The sequence below is a fragment of the Patiria miniata genome, unplaced genomic scaffold (genome assembly GCF_015706575.1).
Source record: "Patiria miniata isolate m_02_andy unplaced genomic scaffold, ASM1570657v1 HiC_scaffold_4, whole genome shotgun sequence".
NCBI lineage: Eukaryota > Metazoa > Echinodermata > Asteroidea > Valvatida > Asterinidae > Patiria > Patiria miniata.
The window spans coordinates 3,464,627-3,483,767 of NW_024037071.1; the positions used below are offsets into that span (position 1 = coordinate 3,464,627).

General features: G+C 40.4%; 1 protein-coding gene across 1 annotated transcript; it reads right to left on the reverse strand.

Annotated features, from left to right (window-relative positions):
• Positions 1 to 3,277: 3,277 nt before the first annotated feature.
• Positions 3,278 to 18,388, reverse strand: LOC119739714 (citron Rho-interacting kinase-like). Its single transcript, XM_038214744.1, has 18 exons — positions 18,219 to 18,388; positions 17,705 to 17,863; positions 16,500 to 16,653; positions 15,413 to 15,598; positions 14,745 to 14,902; positions 14,396 to 14,469; positions 13,756 to 13,965; positions 12,960 to 13,215; positions 12,403 to 12,587; positions 11,603 to 11,721; positions 10,516 to 10,750; positions 10,269 to 10,349; positions 9,708 to 9,800; positions 9,309 to 9,416; positions 7,964 to 8,116; positions 7,122 to 7,247; positions 5,935 to 6,115; positions 3,278 to 3,394 (listed from the first exon to the last, which is right to left on the reverse strand). The coding sequence occupies exons 1-18, from the start codon at positions 18,265 to 18,267 to the stop codon at positions 3,279 to 3,281; spliced, it is 2,643 nt and encodes an 880-aa protein (XP_038070672.1). The 5' UTR covers positions 18,268 to 18,388; the 3' UTR covers position 3,278.
• Between the last annotated feature and the right edge of the window lie 753 nt (positions 18,389 to 19,141).

Consider the following 19,141-nt stretch of genomic DNA (forward strand, 5'->3'; position numbering starts at 1 on the left):
GCAAGTTGGATTTGTTTGAAAAAGCAACCTTTGTAACATCAAGTTATGAAATGGCCAAATACATCTGGGCTGCATTCCACTTGCGCAAACGTTCCAAACGTTTGCACTCTTTGTGTGCATATCCAACGGGAATCATTTGCAAAAACTTGGCAAGCGTTTGCATTGCATGGAACATTGGTGTAGTCAAGTGGCTGTGTTACTAAGTAAATCTCTTTTTTCACCGAGGCAATAACAATGACAGCCCATGACCTGTATTCCTAATTATCCCGTTATGAGTCTCTGATCAGTCAGCTGCAAGTAATATCTCCACTGACAGCTCTGGTGCATCGTAATTGATGGATTGCAATAAATCTTGTCCCTGCAATGTTTACCAAATGTCATTGCCAATAAAAAAAAATCTAAGAATAAAGTATGATTAAAAGCCATGGGAACGGTGTTCTACTCAGTGTTTGAGGTACAATATCAATAACTAGACAACCGGACCCGAGTGTAAAGGACAGTGTCTACGCATGCTACTGAACAAGGGGTTACTGCTTCTGAAATCCCCGGTATCTGTGCTCAAGACCTGAACAAGACAGAATTTTGAGAGCGCGAATTGCACGAGAAGTGGCTGCGACCAGCAGTATAACAAGTGAGAGACCATCATACTGTCGAGTATCCATGAACAATCGATGCTAGGATCTTCAGATGAAAAAAAAACAAGAAGTGGAGATTTCCACTGTCAGTTTCTACCTAGTTTTAGCTAATCTCTTTCATCAGTTAATACAATATCAGCGACTTATTATTTGTTGTCATCCACAGCAGACTTTGTGACAACAGAAAGTGTCGCTGCAAGATAACTTGTCAGGAACTCAATTAGAGTGGAGTCAAAATGCGGAATACGTTTGTGGAAAAAAGTGCGTACAGATGAAACAGGTTCTAGAAACAAGCGATCTGCGTTAGGCTCAGTTCTGCGTGTCATGCCAGCTCCCATGTCACATTTGATTCTCGATGCTGGGATCTTCAGATGAAAAAAAAAAAGAGCGAATATTTCCACTGCCAGTTTCTATTTCGTATTAACTCATCTCTTTCTGACTACGAGATGACTGAGGCCGACTGTGAGTTAAAGTATAGCTTATGGTAGATGTGTGGCAGAAATTCGTAGAGAAGAAAGTTTCACCGCTACTGAAAGTACCTCAACTAAATTTAACTTCAGAAATGATCTACCTCTTTTTTCATTGCATTGCGGTTATGTCTCTAACTTGAAGACACTGCCATATCAGTTTCAAACAGATTAAATCCATATCTTTGAATTAAGGACCGCAAGCACTTGTGGCTAAACGGCAATCAGGTGATTTAACACACACACAAAACAGAAAAACATAACAGAAAACTGAAAAACTGTTGGATTCTTTTCAGGTGAGAACTGTTGAGGGCCAAGTCTTACTGATCTGAATCTGGACAGCCATTAGTGTGATCTCTTCGACTGTGGATCGTTACGATGTCATTGTCTGAGTAAAGGGGAACTATGGAGTTGAATGACTCGTCAGCAGATCAGCCTTCTCTCTCACTACCATTAGCGTTTCGAGTGAGTGCATCGACACTTTGCGCAGTCCTCTCTCTCGTCTACCTCTGGATCATCTTCTCTGTCGCTTTCTTTCGCCAACTCAGAAATCCCTCCAATTACTTTCTGGTCAATTTATTTGTCAATGAGTTTTGTCTTACCTTGTTGTTGGCATCATCCTTTAGCAGAAATGACATGACTACTCCTAAAAAGGCAGCACTTATGTTGTTTGAATTAGGACTATCGTGCTCTTTTTTACTTAGCTTTATCTTGAATTCCACCGTCATTTCTGCCGATAGATATTTCAAAATAGCGAAGCCCATGAAGTATATGCGCCTCATGACTACTAAATTATGGTCCTGCATTATTCTGCTCACATGGGCAGTTTCTTTAATTTCTGGCATCGGGCCGTATTTTATTAACTTTGGCAGTGTTGAGGGCAAGCTCATTTCAGCATTAGATGTTTTCAACGACCAGTACTACATGAAAGTGGCAGTTATAGTGTTTGATGTTTTGGCAGTGCCCTGCTTACTTGCAATGGCAATACTGGTAATTCAGCTGGTAGTCATTGCCAGATACCAACAGCGTAAAATAGAAGCTGAGAGAATTAACCTAGGACACATTGCCACCAACGACCCCACAAATGACAATAATCAGGTAGCACGACCCCGCCACGTGCGAACATCCAAATCCATCTGGTACTTATGTGCCTACTTTACGACTATCATCATGGCATGGCTGCCCCCCATGATGATATCTAACTTAATAACGTTCAAACTTGTAAACTTTCAGTTTGATCAGGCAAGTTACATTACCCTCGCCGTAGCTACGCTACAAATGCTCTTTGGGGCCCTTTTTCTAACGTACGTACAGAAAGACCACAGATTGGTCCTGCGTAATGCTTACAAAGCAATCGTTAACCTGTGCAAGCATCAATAAATTGCAGATTCGGTTAAGATAGAGTTGGTTCACAATTGGGAGATCAGTGAATGGGTGCGAGCGTTGACATGACGCACAAGCATGCAACCAAGTGTGTATTTGCCTGCAATCGGGGACCTATTGTTCCTCTTTTTGTTTGCACTTTGAACTTTTTAGGAAGACCTCCCATATGTTTTGTACACGAATCCAAATTGGGGACCTCTCGGGAATTGGGGACCCTATTGTCCCCTATTGTTCAACGTCCCCTATTGAATGCAGAAAAAAACTCATACCGCTCCTATTATTCGTCGATTAGTGTGTGACATCACACAGCTACAACTGGCTGAATGACAATCATGTCCTGAATCACACATGCGCCTGTGACAGCAGGTAAAGCAACTTTACATAAACACTTGTGTACTGCTAGCCACAGCCACAATACAATTTATATGGATGCAACCTGCTCTGCCCCTTAAAGGCTTTCATTGACGAGTCGGCCATATTAAATTGAAAGTGAGGCAAAATGTTCATTTTTTGGAACTTGCGACTGAAACTTAAAGCGATGATTTACAGTTAATTACAATTTAATACCAGTCTGCTCTGATGAATAATTTAAAAAATGTGATCATACCCTAATGTTTAAGCCACATTTTAAAAAAAATATTGAAATTGAATGTATAAATAGTCTGGCATCATCCCATTCAACAGTTTCTAATTTATAAAACACGTTCAGGGAACACGATCAAAAATGGCTCCCTGGTGAGTAAGGTGTATTATAGTTTATTTTTGCCGTAGTGGTTATCAATTAATTTTGTTTTTACTTACATTGGGCTTGGTTGGCGCTGGTCAATATTCTGCTGTCCTCCACTTTCTCGGCAATTTTCTGTCTCAAGAGCGGCGCAACCTGCTGCAGAAGGAGGTAGCTAGCGATATCTGGGCAAAGTGATTATTAAGGTGGAAAAACAGATTCCTGTCCAGAATTTAAAGTGACGTTCCTTGCATGAAAAACGGGTTAAAGTCAATTTTCTGATTAAATTGAAAATGGAGATTACAGAGATGTGCTTTTACTATGTTCAAAATCATTCCTCCACCCCCCCCCCCCCAAAAAAAAACAATTTAAAAATTGAAGTACACAATTAAAGGAATGATTATACCAGCAACTGTGCCAAAAACCAGAACTCGTACCGGCGTTTCAAGCCACTGGACTAGGCCTTTGGAAATATCTGCCCATCAACATCAGGGATGCCAAAACCTTGGGCATTTTCAAAGGTCTTCTAAAAGCACCTGTTTGTCAAATTTCTTGTATTGCTTTGTATTTCGCTTTGATGTTCTGTTTATTGAGTTTCATTGTTCATTGTGTAATTTATAATATATATTGCCTTGTACAGCGCTGTGTTCCTTGAAGGGCGCTTTATAAATGCCAAATTGTATTGAATTGTATCACTAAAAGACATCAAAGTGGTGGTACAACAATTTTATTAATTTTGAGACCATTATACATTTGATTCTAAAATGAAAAATCTATTCTACTTTGGAAAGAAAACTCTAAGGTGGGATTGGTTTTATTATCTGATGTTTATGTATACTTCTTATTATGCTGCTGTTGTGTACTAAAATGAATTATTATTCAAATGAAAGATCTGTGTCCTGATTAAACATGATACATATTTGCCAAATTTGTATTTGATGCTTATGCAAAGAAAATATTTTGAACTGTTTGATCAATTGTTAGCATAAAGTCTGTGTAAACTCTTTTTGAAAACTTATAAAAGAGAATGGTGACTTCTTAGTTTAAAATGATGTTTAAGGTACGGTGAACCATTTGCAGCTATCCAAAATGTAACCGACCAAATTATTCTTAAAAATCTTACTTGGTTTAAAGATATTAATGACACTTTATTCCCTGTGAAATTATTTCTTCTAGCATGCTGTCATTTTGAAGACAACAATAATAGAAGAAAATTTCAAAGATGTGTCAAGTGACACATTTTTGGAAATTTCCGTTGGTAGTTGGTTTGTAATTGGGCGAATCCGTGAATGGGTGCAAGCATTGACACGACACACACGTTTGCTCTTGTTATTAGCGATAATCGTCGGTTAAGTGTGTGACATCACGGCTGAATGAGAATCATGGCCCGAATGCTGATTTCAGGATTGTGTCATGATGAGAGGGTGCAATTCAAAATATAACTCAGCAAATTTTGAATTAAAATTGCGATTCAGAATATTGTGTTTTCTCAAAATATACAGCATTCACAGTGCTAAAACTTCATCAGGTCAATTGTTGAGCATCCGTGTTTAGATTTTGAGCACCTTTGTTGCTTCAAATGAAAAAAAATGAAAAATGACAAATGGTCCATTCTACCTTTAAAACAAAAGATCTACATTTATATTCAGATCGTATTTGCTTTTTCGATCGGTTGCACTGCATGTAGTTTGTGTAAATACTTTTGAAATGCTTGGTTACTTGTAATGGTAAACTGATATCAAAATAAAAGATGTATATTTCATGTTCAAATGTTTCTTGTGTTTCCAACTTTTGCCATTAGATTTTTCTGAACTGCACGAAATCTCACCACTTTTCTTTAGATTGTGAGATTATTCTCTTTTACAAGTGTACACTGTAAGCAAAATGAGCAGAGGGCAGGTTTTGTTCTTTAATGCTAGCTGCAAGAATGAATACAATCAAAGATAAACAAATCAATTTTTTTAAATGGTGTAAATGTTGATTTCGTTGATATTCAAATGTGAATTGATAAAAATCTGTTTTGTTAATATGTACTGACATATGTTGATCTGTAAAAAAAAAAGTTCTGTTTTGTGAAAAATAAGCTGAAATATAAAATAATTGCCAAGTTGTTATTTGACTATTAAAATATATTTCCAGATTCCTGAGCAATTTTCTTTAGTGGTAGTTAATAGTTTGAGCTACAGGTACCAACATGTTGGAATACCAATTATATTGATGTCCTGCTGCATGCTAAATGTAATAAAATAGTGTTCACCAATTAAAATATAACGACATGAGAACTGGTGTTTTTTGCCAATTTCTGACTGTAATTTTGAAAAACAAAAAAAAACGCCAAATCTGCATTGTTACAGTCTAGTGTACAAAACCCAACTCTGCTGTTACATATTTGAGTGAGGATGCCAGCAGTATGGTCCCTAGGATGGATTCGAATCGCTGATCCCTATTGTGAATATACTGACTGGATACAGCACAATGTCATTCACAAAGAAGTGAAGCTGCCAAGAGTCACTTTTTTGGCCTCCCAATATGGCCGCTGCTATAGTCAGCCCTTACAGTGTTGTGCTCTATCTCAAAGTACTGTAAAATTTGTATATATTTTAGGCCTCTCAAGATGGTGGTTTAGTAACTTCAACCAGTGATCTTGATGCACTATCCCGTCGGTACATAGAGATCGGTGAGTGAAAACTCTCCATGCAAGCCTCTACTACATTAGCAAGGATACGAGACAGACGCATGACGGCTACTTTAGGACCCTCACTACAGTGGGCCTGGGCCTCGGCAAACAGGCGATGCCGTAGTTTCTCGTTAGCGAGGGGTGACATGGCATCCACGGCCTCGCCGAATTCCTTTTCGCTCATCAGGCCTAACTCCTTGCCGGGCCTTTGTAACAACTTGCTCTCAATCTAAAAAAAAAAAGAGAGACAATTTGTTGTCCATGTCACAAATTTGTTATAAGGTTTTGTAAATTCCGAGTGGCCTAGCAAGCCTGTTGCTTCACGGCCTGAAGAGCAAGGTCAAGTCCATCACAAAGTCAAATCACAAGTCGAATCACAGATCACATCACAAGGAGATCACAAGTAAACTGGACTTGCACTTTGACAAAGGAAAGCCTTTGCTTGCAGTTCATACGATAGCTTGCAACTTAGCTAGAAACTGAGTGACTACCGATTGATTTACGACTGAATGATTTTAATCATTGAGGGGCTGTGGTCCAATGGTTACAGTGTTCGACTCGTGTGCCGTGGTACATGGGTTCGAATCCTGACGGGGAACATGGTCCTTGTAGTCTTGAGCAAGGCACTTTACCATTATTGCTTCGTCCTTTGGATAGGACATAAAGCCGTAGGTCCCGTGTGTTGTGTAATGCACGTTGAAGGACCCAGTAACACTTATCGCTAAGAGAAGGGGTTTGCCCTGGTGTTTCTGGCAGTGTGTATTTCTAGCAGTATACCCTTTATAAAGGTGCTACACATTGGGTCTTATATTTCTCATAAACTTCATTTACCTGTCTTTAAAAAAGACATAATTACCAGTGAATTGAGTACCTAATTGTTGGTAGATATGTGCACTAAATAAGACTCCGGTATTATTATTATTATTTTTTGTATTCAGACTTGTTACGTGTCGTGAGACTGGATAATTTGTGATTGACCTGTGACGACTTGACCACATCTGTTTCATAGAAGAATCCAGGCACGTGATCACTGTTCACTCACAAGGCCCCCTTCAATGGAGGAACCATTGTGCTAGCTATTGTACAAAGCAACTTCCCCGTGACGGATTATCTGAACAATAGCTAGCACAATGCATTCGCCATGGAAGGGGGCCTCCGTGACAGCAAGCCTGAATTGGTCTACAGGACACAGTTACACAATCTACTGAATTTGACAAAACAAAATTCAAACATACTTCTTGAAATCTTGGTTCTCGGTACTTGAGAATGATGTACATCAAGTATTCGTACACTAAGGCCTTGGAGACTTTGTTCTCACTGAAGGACGTGTAGCCAAGATGCAGCTGGTCTATGTCATCCTCCTGGTTACCACGGAAACCAAGAAAGAAAGGGTGGAGATTTGAGAATGACGGCAGACAAACACAATTTGATATTATGTGGTTCAAATTCTCATGACCTTGGACATTTTACACAGAATAGTTCGAAACATATTACTCTTTGTGCTGCCCTAAACCGCCAAAGCATTCTTTGGCTTTATGGAATCATCAAGAAATAAATACAATGTAAGGCCGTGTAAACAAAAATAAAAAATTCTCGTCCCCACCCACTTACTTTTTTCCCCACAAAATATATTTTGCACATATATTGTCAATGTCTTTTTGTTTGTTTCCAATAAAATAGCTATGTAGAAAGGGCTATGGCTCCCTTGGACACAATTTTGTATCAGCAAAATAGTCGAGATAATCAGAGAATCCATCCGCCATCTTTCAATGGGGAGCCCTGATAAAATCCTTCAATCAGGCACACTATATTAACTAAAAGTGTACAAATGCACCCTTCTCACGACTATTTATTTAGGGGGAGAACGTTCGCATGTACGTCACATTCTTAAATTTGCTAGTGCAATTTTGTTTTTTTTATGGAATTTTTTTTGGGGGGGTAGACAAAATTTTGGGGGCTAATAAAGCCCCCCCTAGCCCCCGTAGAACCACCACTGAGTATACATGTATGTTTGTACATCTAAGGGGAATTTTTAGAGGAATAACAATGCCTTAAAGATAAGGCCGAGTTGTCTTACATTTAAGAATGGATAGATGGCTGTGGCAAACGCCTTGAAGTCCTCTACGTACTGCCAGTCCACTCTGTCGATCAGATCACAAACGACCAGCAGATATCGGAAGACTGCAGCATCCAAGTTACCGACGAGAATCTGAGCAAAGATCTGAATTGCCTGCAAAGAGTAATGGGTGATAATGAATTCAATCGATACATCAATCAGCATGTCAATCATAACTAAGGCCAGGTGTAATACGCGTTGAAAAATGGCAGTTTTATAGTCTAGCGCTGTCCTGAATATAGCGAATATTCGAATAGTTAGTCATCAACTAAATATTCAAGTACCTTTTTGCCGGTTTGAATATTTGAAAACAAAAAAACTACGCACATACACACACAACTGTGATGCTATTTTAGCATAAAGTTGCAGCACTTTATTGTCAGGTGCCCACTTTTTTGTTAACGGCGCTTCATTGTTCACATCCTTTAAGCGGGTGAAAGCCCTGTGCAGTCATAAAATACTTACTGCCAAAAACTCCAGTGTCTTATATGGATTACTACATGCAAATTCTAAATGGCGCCCTCTTTGTGCAACTTTTTACTGGTGCGGCACGCAGTTGCAGCTGGCAGTTTCGAATATCTGAATATTCGGTCAAACACAGTTTTGAGTAATCGAATACTAAATTATTCGAAAATGGACAGCCCTATTATAGCTAAGGCAAAAAAAAAAAACGATTCTGCTTCCGATTACATGGCATTCGAAAATAGGGTAGGTAGCTAGGGAATTTTTTTTTTTTTGCCAATTTTTTTTGTGTACGATCATATGGAGGCGTCTGCGTGTAGTCAAGGGTAAAAGGTAGAAATTGATGGTTTGGGGGATATTTTTCTCATTTTTCCCATAAAAAAAATTGGGTAGGGGCTGTCAGAATAGGGTAGGTAGGGAAACCGGAAGCAGAACTATTTTTTTTTTTAGTACAAGTACAATGAGTACAAGCCCAATTTGATGGGTACATGTTTTCAAGGATTATTGCTGTCAGACTAGGCATTAAAAATATGCAAAAGCCCACCAAAAGTAAAAATCAAAAAGAGTTCTTTCCCTGTGTGTACCTTGAAAAAAGGTAAAATTCCCGCAGGAGAACATCCTCATGAGTACGAGTATGAGTACTTTGCTACGAGTATGGCTACCAGTACGAGCACAGGTATTTTTTTCTAGCAAAGATGAGCACAAGTATATTCTTATAAGTGTGAGTACGAGTTCGAGTACAAAAAACAAAAAAAATCTATAGGAATAAATGCATTTAAAAGATCAGCATTAAGAAATACAAATGGTTTTAAAAAATGAATGGATGCAAAGATCAAAAGCTTACTTTGTTGACAACAGAGTATTCCATGAGTGCAGTGATGAAATCATGGGCACACAGATACATCACATCTGGTAGAATGTAACGATCAGCCATGTAATTGTAGAAACCAGTCTGAGGAAAAAAAAGTCGAGAAAATTAAAAGAAAGCGCTATTTAAAATACGTGTTCCAACAACTAGAAACCATGCAGGAGGACAGACCAACACAAAAGAGTCAACAGTTTTGTTGGGGAAGAATTTGCCAAAAATAAAACTTATTGAATGCAATTGTCTCGACATTGGTGGCATATCAGACTAAAGTTTAAAAAAAACACACCATTTTGTATGTAAGAATATTTCCTAAGTTTATTTGATCGAAACTTAAGTTAATGAAGAAGCTCTCTTCCAGTAACCATGGCAACTCACGAGGACACCAACTATTGGCTCGTCTTCCAAAGCGTGTTCGTCTTGCCACAAGGCGTGGCCATAGAACTGGCCAATGATGGAGAGTGTCCTTTTCTGTTTTGAGGAGAACAATTCCAAAGTAAAACGATTTATCTGTTTTATAAAAAATTGCATTTTATAGCAGACAGTAATCTAACAAATGGATGCAACATGACATCTGTCAGTGAGAAAGTGCTGTTCCTTTTTTTTCAAAATCAATTGTGCATTCTGTTAATTTTTCCGGAGCTAAGGTTTATCCATTCGGTAGTCGGTCTCGGTAATTTTTAAAAAAACCAGTAGTCTTTAGGCCTTTGAAGTTTGTATTTTTTTAGGCAACCATTCTGATGCCATATGCCCAACAATTAGATTATATATCACAAGTCAATAGTAAAAATATTGGCCCAGTCAAAAGTCATCGTTTCAAAGTATTCCATGATCGACTGCTATTACATTTTACACTGGTCAATATTTGGTATTTATCTTTACATTTAATATATGCATGTTGTGCCAGTCATAATGATCAATAATGTCTGGCGTCCTTACCATGTCCAGTGGTTTGGGGATAGACCTTGTTAGACTGGTTCTCTCTTTGTAGTCATCCCACAGTGGCATAAAAGTGCTCATCTGAGAAAAGTAGTACATTACATATCATCAAAATCACAAAATCTCTTAAAAAATTACAGGCTACATGCAGCGGCATATCCAGGTTTTAGGTTGGGGGAGGGTGTGCGGAGGTAATTTTTCTTAACAGAGGCCACAAATTTTTTGTTTGTTTGAGTTTTTGTCTGACCTGTTGGTCTTGAGAATGTTGCACTTTCTCCATCCGCGTCGCGGAGGTGGGGGCGCTATCAGCTACGCCGGGGGTGACGGAATCCCCGTGGAATATATGCTGCTCGTTGTCCTTCTCCAATACAGAGTACCGGCTACGGATGCGTGTACCAGCCGGATCGCTGGCTGGCAGGTTGCCCGACTCGGACAAGGTGGAGGATAACTTTAAAGTTGGCGGTGGGTGAGGATGGAGCGCTCTGTTAAAACAAGAGACTTTCAAATTATTTTTTATTCTAGAATTGTAAGCTGGAATTGTTGCGTTTGTTGTAGTTATTAGTTTGAGATAAATAGGAAAAGTCATAGATATTACAGGTTAGAAAGAATTTTCATATTTAGATTATATGTAATATTCATCAACTCATATACCTCTTTCCAGAGAAAAGAAACCATACAAAAGGCATAATGCAATTTCCTTCGTACAGGACTTTTTTCGTTAAAAGTAAAAAATCTTTGTACTAAAAAGTACACAAATGATACTCAAATATCCTAGACAAAATGGTTAATTGTGATATTCATTATGGAGAATACGAGTGATATGAAGAATAGACTTGCTTCAAGTCTGTTAATCATTAGAAAGTAGCAGAGTCCAGATCCCGAAGTTTGGTGGCCAAAGTGGCAAATGTAGCTTTTATCTCAAAATGTCTCAGAAATCACTAATATGGACAGTTATATCAGTGAGGCGGACCCAATATTAAATTTCACAAAACACCGGCATACTATTTTTTGTACGAAAAGAACACCTATTGTTCAACAACAAAACACGATAAATTTGTTTTCAGACTTGTGAAGTCTAATTTTAACCTATAGGCGTGGGCAGGAATACGTCATGATCAGCCGCGCCGATGAAAACATCTTTTCATAAGCACGTGCGCTTTCATGTGTTACCATTCAGCATTCCGGACTCACGAACCATCGAGTTTCAAGAAAATGGATCTGGACACTAGATAAGCTGTGTAAAATATTTCAGAATGTCCGCGTCCGCCTATACATAAATAGCCTGAATAAAATTGCTGAACTTTTTTCACAGCAAATTTCTTGGGATGGCATACCTTTTGTTAGTCCTCTCCATGGGAATGCGTACCCCTGGGCGCGACAGCTTGATGTGACTGCAGTTATGTGGAAGCATGATTATTTTCTCCCCGCTGACTTTGTGCGGACATAAAACTGTCTGATGAATGAACAAATACATAAACTAAAGATGTTAAAGATCATTAAAAAACACTAAGGCTGTGATGTTATTACACTTATAGCTCCACATTTTTCTCAATATAGTAAAGTCTGTCGCGAGCCAATGTAGCTCATCATCAGGCCGCGTTTATCTCCGGTTTCAGTAGCATTAAACGACTGAGAATATTTCTGTTCCCCCCTGGATGGGATGCTAGTCCATCGCAGGTTACTCCCCAGCTAATGCCGGTACCCATTTATGCTCCTGGGTGGAGAGAGGCAAGTGGAGGTGAAGTGGCTTGCCCAAGGACACATTATATGACCAGCAGCTGGATTCGAACCCCGGACCCTCTGATCATGAGTCACAAACCCTAACCACTAGGTCACACTCCCCCAAAGGTCAATATATTGATTTTATTTTTGTCAATATTGATTAATTATTGTAATTTTATTACAAAGAAATATTTGAAAAATTATGAAAAAGATGAAAAAAAGAAGAAAAGTAATACATATTAGGGAGAAATAGCTCTCTCTTCATGGCTCCCAGATTGTTTAATTTTTGTTGTTGTCTCCAAGTTGTAATATTGCCCCCTCCCCCCTCAAAAAAATTTCCTTTCCCCCCAATTGCCCCCCAAATTTTAGAGTCTAGCGCCGCCACCGGCAGCAGCACCAGCAGCTAGTGTACCTTTTCCCCGCAGCTGGTGCAGAACTTGGCGTCTTTCAGCTCATGCCAGGTCTTCTTCTGGTTGGTGGTGGTATAGATCATGACGCTGTACTTGCTCAGGATGGACTCCTGGGGCACGAAGGGATCCATCTCGCTGCTCAGGAGGTCCACGTTCTCAAAGTTGTCGGCCACTGAGAGCGCAGACTCTGATCACAGAATGAAAACACGAATGTGTTGACTAAACACAAATGCTAGTCTCTTGCACGGGAAAGGACAGAAAGAGTCTATGATATGCGAGGAGATTTGGTGAATAATTCTGCAAAACAAGCCTACGTCTTGACCTTGAGAAAATTAGTTTTATTCTTCTGGTAACCATGCTAACTGTAAAGCAGTGACATAAGATTAGTTCAGCACCTGCTAAGCAGAAAATATTGCTTAGCATGAATTAGATGAGAACCAATCCTAAATAACATTATAATTGGATGATGTTTTGGTTGGTAACCTGTTTTTAGTAAGCAAATAATTTTCACACTCAGCAGATTTTTTGTTCAGTTACACCGGCCGCTGGTCATTCCTACCTTTTCCGTTCACGCTGGGGACCTTCTCATCTCTCCCGTACCGATACCCTCCTTCCAAGGAGCTTCCCCCGGCTGGACTGGGCTCCTTGAAGGCCACGCTGCGTGACCGGCTTGGCGTCTTGGCCTCCTGGGCCCGGGGCTTCTCCGCCTGCTGCTGGGTCTGCTGCTGGATGGCGTCCTTGTGCTGCCGGATCATGTCCAGCTCGGTGTTCAGGGCGGTGATGGTCTGCTGGAAGTGGTCTTGCGCGGTGCTCAACTAGTCATACAAAAAAATTAAAACCGGGTCACCAATTTGATTCCACCTGCACAAGGACCTTACTTTGGGATAGTAGAGGCATATTAACAACACCTGTGCCAATCACTCTGATCTTGACCAAGTGGTTCATCATTGAACACGATCTGTTGTGAGCCTGCCTTTGTGGATGCTTAAAGATCAGGCCATGTGTCGCATGTACCTCTAACGCACTGTACCTCGGAAAGCTTGGGAGTTATAGGGGTAAGTGAACCTGTCTTTGTTCTACATTCATAAATACATGTACACTTTTACCCATTCCTATTGGTCGAGAGCCTGTCATGTTGTTGGTTTAAACCGCTGATAAAACACCGGCTGGTGTTAAAACACTTTATTCCTGCACTGCTGCGTTCTGCGCCACATGGGCAGTACGAGTCCCGCGCCCACGCCAATCTCCATAAAAGGAGATTTTTAGCACTACGCGCACGAGGGACATAGCATCATCGTACAATATGTCTGCACTACTGCCCTCCCAGGTGGTCCATATTTTCACACAGCACATACCTCTGTATCCAACCTTTCGAGCTCCATCTCCTCTTCGTCATACTCTCTATCCAGCAAGCCCCCGTCGGCGGTATCCCGCAGAACCTTGTGCTGAAGCTCTGACTTGTGCGCCTCCAAGAAAGACTCGAACTCCTCGATGGTCTGGTTCTGCACCTCCAGGAGCTGCTTCTCAAGCTTCTTGGCAGCATCGAAGTTGGTGAGCAGGTGGTTCTGTCGATTGCAATGTTACAAACCAGAGTGATTATAAGAACCAATAGAGGATTGAGGATGAATGGTGTTTGAGAAACATGAGGAGTTTTGAGGATTGAGGATGAATGGTGTTTTAGCACATGAGGATTTTGGAGGATTGAGGATGACTGGTGTTTGAAGAAGAGGAGGATTTGCGAGGATTTAGGATGAATGCATTTTGAGAGGCTGGACTGCCTGACGATTTTGAAGGATTGAGGCGCTGGGTATCCTTCATTTGAACATAAGTGCACAATTTTTGAGGATTTTGGAGGATTGAGGATGGATCCTAGCGAAATGGCATTGGAATTGAGGCACCCTCAGAATGACGCTAACCCCTTCTCTGTCATTCCCTTGTCAATCAGAAATTCCCTCCTCTATAGAATCTGACCCTTCTTAACATTTGCTCTCTGACCTTTTTGTTAGCTAAGACCGATCTTCTGGATTTCCTGGACGTGTACTTGTCCTCTTCAATCTTGACATTGAAGGCTATCCAAAAAAGAAGGTAATTATTATACATTGGTCAACTAAACATTCCAATTTCTGCATCCAATCGACGAAAATCATGTTCAGTTCAAAGCCCACCATCCAACTCATCGATTTAACTCTTAAAAATTATTGAGCCTTCTTTCCCAAACAAATTGTCTTCTTGGTTATCGCTGTTATGTAATTGGAGCCTTCCACTAAAAAGAAAGCGTCTCGAAATTTAGAAATTTGGAGTGTTGAATTGAAACATCACATGGATACATTTTTTTTGGCCTTACCTTCTTGAAGGGCATCGTAACCACTCTTGTACTGGCTCAAGAATTCCGCCTCCTTCTCAAGAGCCGTCACCCTTTCTTGCAGTTTGCGCTTCTGAAACTCCAAGTTCTTTCTCTCTCTGTCAGTGTCTTCTGTCAACTCTTCCAAATCATCGTTGAGTCTTAAAAAAAAAAATGCCCCAAAAATGAACATTGATTTGTAATAAGGTTGTCAAACTTTAGATTTATCGCTGTTTCCATGGAAAAAGAACACAAGATGCTTTTGCTGCCATTTCCAAGGCATTTTTTTCCCAATTGATATTGATCGGTCCCATTTCAAGCACAACATCAAAACTTATCTTTCTACTTGAAGTACTTTTAGATTTCCTTTTCTATCCCTGCTTTGTGTAGCCCTACAGGGCCTTGTGATGTTTGACTATCTCTCTCTCAAAAAAGAATTAAAATAATTTTAATATAAAAAATAGATCAGTTAATAGAAACTAGGGCCAGAGCATTTAAGTGTGGTCAAACAGAGACACTCAAATTATGAGGTGTCTGTCATTCAAAACTGAGACCGAGTTTTAACAAGAGTGAAGTTAACAAGCAAACAAACCACAAACTTCCTTGCCAAATAAAACCTGATAAAAGTACCCCCCCCCCAAAAAAAACCCCATCTGATATCATCTTCTCACTTCTCAATCTCCACATCCCTGTCTTCGACGTCCTGCAAGGCCTTCGCGATCTCGTCTTTGAGTTCCCCGATCCGGGCGGTTTGTGATTCCACAACGGCCACGGTGTCCTCGTGCTGCTGAGTCTTGTCTGCAAGACGCTCCTCGAGGGCTTCAATCTCATCCCGTAGGTTAGCTGCCTCCTCGTGTCTACAAATTCACACAACGCGAGAGAACAAGTCTAGACTCACTTAGAAATAAATTTGACATTTTTGACGTCATTGATCCAGAATGGTCACTTGTCTAGTTTTAGTGCAAGACGTTCTGAACGTGGATTTTCAAGACCAGTGCCGGCTTTTTTTCAATTACAGAACATGTTAGATATTGTCTTAGTTGAGGGCATTGTGTTCACATACACAAACCTAAATTGTTCGAACCGCATATGTTGAATATCCCGAGATATTCTTGGGAACATCTACTGGACTAAGGTGATACCAAACATGCATACGTCAACAGGCAGGTCAAGAAAATGGGGCACTTGTGTGGTCCAATGGTTACAGTGTTCAACTCATGTGCCGTAGTGTTTGAACCCTGGTGGGGAACATGCTGCTTGTGTTCTTGGGCAAGACACTTTACTGTGAATTGCCTCTCTCCACCCAGGAGAGACCAAATTGCGCTGATCTCGAGCTGCTGCAAAAACTGGTGTCATGGCCTGATGAACAGGGGTAATAATTGTGAAGCGCTTTGAGACACTTGGTGTAAAGCGCTATATAAGCACCTCATTATTAATAGCACATGCGCACTAATGGAAATTCATGTATTTGTAATAAGCTGGCTGGCAGGTGACATTCTAAGCAATGAATGCATGCAGCATTGTGCTTTAACACAAAAATACATCCCTGTACCATAGCAGGGAGTGCAGATCACGCGAATGGGTCAAAAGTTAGCAGACAGTACGACGGCCCCCATAACACCCCCCCCCCCCCACCACCCCCGGTTATACCACTGTATAAAGAAAGATTTCCCTTCTCAAATTATCTTTATTCGAATATTACCCCATGCAACGACTCCTGGGTTGCTCAAAAGACAGACATACTTCCAGTGCCCATACCTTTCTGCATAAACTCTCTGGACCAAAGTGAAGTACGGAATCCGCTGGATAAATGTCCGATCTTCTTCCCTCCTGTCAGTGACGACGTTGGTGGCTGCGTTGTACGGCGTGTGCGTCTCCTTTGAGCTTGTGTACTGGTCACTGTAGACTGCCTCTGTAATCAAGGCATCAAGAATCAGGAATTAAAAGTGGAGTTTTTGAGTCCAAGTTGAGGCCTTGATCTTGATCTTGATTTATATACCTGAAAGCTCCTGCAGGATCATCACTCAGATTGGAAGGAGTGGACATGCTACTGATGAGTGCTGAAAGATCTGAGGGCATCACTACATTGTTTGGTGTCTCCTATCCCAGTAATATGCTGAGGGAGGTTGTTCCAATCATTAATGGTCTGTTAGAAGAATGAGTGTTTGAGTCCTTTGATATTGGTGAAGGGGACCTGCAGGTAGTTGGGCTTTGAACATCTGGTTGTTATTTGAAGTGAATGAGAATACTAAACTGTGTGAGTGACTCTACTTCCAGACCACCATGTCCTTTTTCCCCCACAATTTACAGCATCTGATTAATTCTTTACACACAGTACACCGATCTATTTGTGTGAATCCCCCTAGACAATGCACCAATATATAAATGCAACCTTGATTGTTTTTTTTTCATCTAAATTAACATTAATAAGACATTCAAACTTTGCCAATCAAATGCTCCGGATTTCATCTTTGTTAAGCTGTTCTCCAAGGTCAACTCATATTTCGGATCAGGCTTCTTTACTATCTTCGTATTCTTGGTCATTGATCTGTATTTTTATAAATTTCAAGTGAGACCTCAAACTTGACTGCTAAAGGCTTGGTCTTTTGCAAATGGAAAATCTGACGAATTTTAATGGCCAAGCAGAAAGTTACCTTTTGCCATTTTTTTTTTTTTTTTTTTTTTTTTGGCACTAAGAGTCTCTGTATGGCCTGATCTAAACAATTCTCCGAGGCCAAGTAAAAAAATAGTTTCTCTTCTGGAATGTTTGAAGAAAAGGAAGGAGGTGGTCTTTTTTTTCAACTCTGGAACATGCTGAAACATATGTGTCCTATGGAGCAGCTACCCTTTTATTTTGAAAAAAAGGACACTGGCGGGAAAATAGAAGCATGCCGGGACGAGTAACAGGTTGTTTTTTTTACTTGGCTTAAGGTCATAGGTCAGAGATGGTAGGATATTCTCACCAAATATTTCATCCCGCACCATCTTGAGAACATTTCTGAAGATCCCCAGCTGTGGTAAGACTTCATCAAACACCTCAAAGAGGACCTGGGCTCTCTCTGCTGACAGTGCCTTCTCCTCCTGTTGCTTCACCTCCAAGAGACGTGTCTCAAAGATCTTGGCTGAAAAAAGGCATCAAGCTTCTAATTTATGCGCCATGTGCCATGGTACATGGGTTCGAATTAATCCAGACAGGGAACATGGCGCTTGTGTTCTTAGGCAAGACATATTACTCATTAGGGCCTACTACAACTGCCAGTTCCCATTCAGTTATGTTGTTACAGGCTCCTGTTCAGTACCTACATAGCCTAGTATTGTATATTTTTAATATTGGTTTATCTATTCGAATTGAAAACAGCCAACTGGTTGAAAAAAGTTCAAATTTACATGATACTAGTACTAGTAGTTGTACTAGGCCTATGAATGATTGCGTGCAGTTGTGCTGATAAATTCAATCAAGGGGACCACTTTACTTACCAGGTGAATAACCATCCAAAACGGTCATTTTTCCTCCATCGGAATCCATGATTTAACGTTTGCCTTTCTCCTGATGATGTTTATTGTAAATCACTTAAACCATGGAGCTTTATAAACCCGTAATTCATCTATTAAAAAATAGACTTCCCCCCAACTTTTTAGTTGCTATAAACATTACATATGGCGCCCTCAAGAGCCAACGTACGTTACTAAAAACCTAAAGGGTTTTCTAAACGGCGGTTTCGTCTCCACTTAGGCTTCAAGCTTCTTGCGTTAGGTCAGTGACGTATGAGACACAGGCTCAGTATCGGGTCCATTTTTACACTAAATATTGAACAAAAAAGTATGCTCAATTTTTCTCGAGCAATAAACGCTTCTAAGTTCTTAAAATAACCCCAGAGCTTGTGACGGATCCTCGGCTGACGAGCATGCCGAGGTTTAAAAAAAAAAACTTCGCGTTCATTTTGCTCCCGGATGGGTCAAGAGGGGGCGCCATTTACAATTTACGGTGTTCAAGTCTAGGGTTGCAGAACAGTGACCTCAGTGATAATTACGCGAGTGATATTAAAATACAGCTCTCGAAGGTGTTTGAAACACGCATCAAGTTAAAGCTTATTATATCATCTTTCATTTTCGTTCAATTTTTTGGGGGGTTAACCTATGATTTTTGGGGGGAATTCCATTCAAAGACGATCACCCCTAAAGGCTGTCCTGAAGCCCATCGCCATTTTGAAAAGTGACGCCTACACTCCATTGAAAAATAGAGCCATTTCGTCATTTTGCCATATAGCCTCAATCCTGCAAAATTCTCCATTTCCCAAAGAAGAGTTTTGAGAATTTGGGAATGTAAGACGCCAGGCGCGGATGCGGGGGGGGGGGGGGGGGGGGGGGGACCCGGGGGGACCCCAGCTCTGACTCAATTT

Excerpts from the sequence above, each read along its gene's own strand:
- LOC119739714 (XM_038214744.1), bottom strand. The coding sequence starts at position 18,267 with ATGGATTCCGATGGAGGAAAAATGACCGTTTTGGATGGTTATTCACCT. Across the intron at positions 9,417-9,707 it reads AGCCAATAGTTGGTGTCCTC|ACTGGTTTCTACAATTACAT; the intron begins GTGAGTTGCCAT and ends TTTTTTCCTCAG. Across the intron at positions 6,116-7,121 it reads GAGAACCAAGATTTCAAGAA|ATTGAGAGCAAGTTGTTACA; the intron begins GTATGTTTGAAT and ends TTTTTTTTTTAG.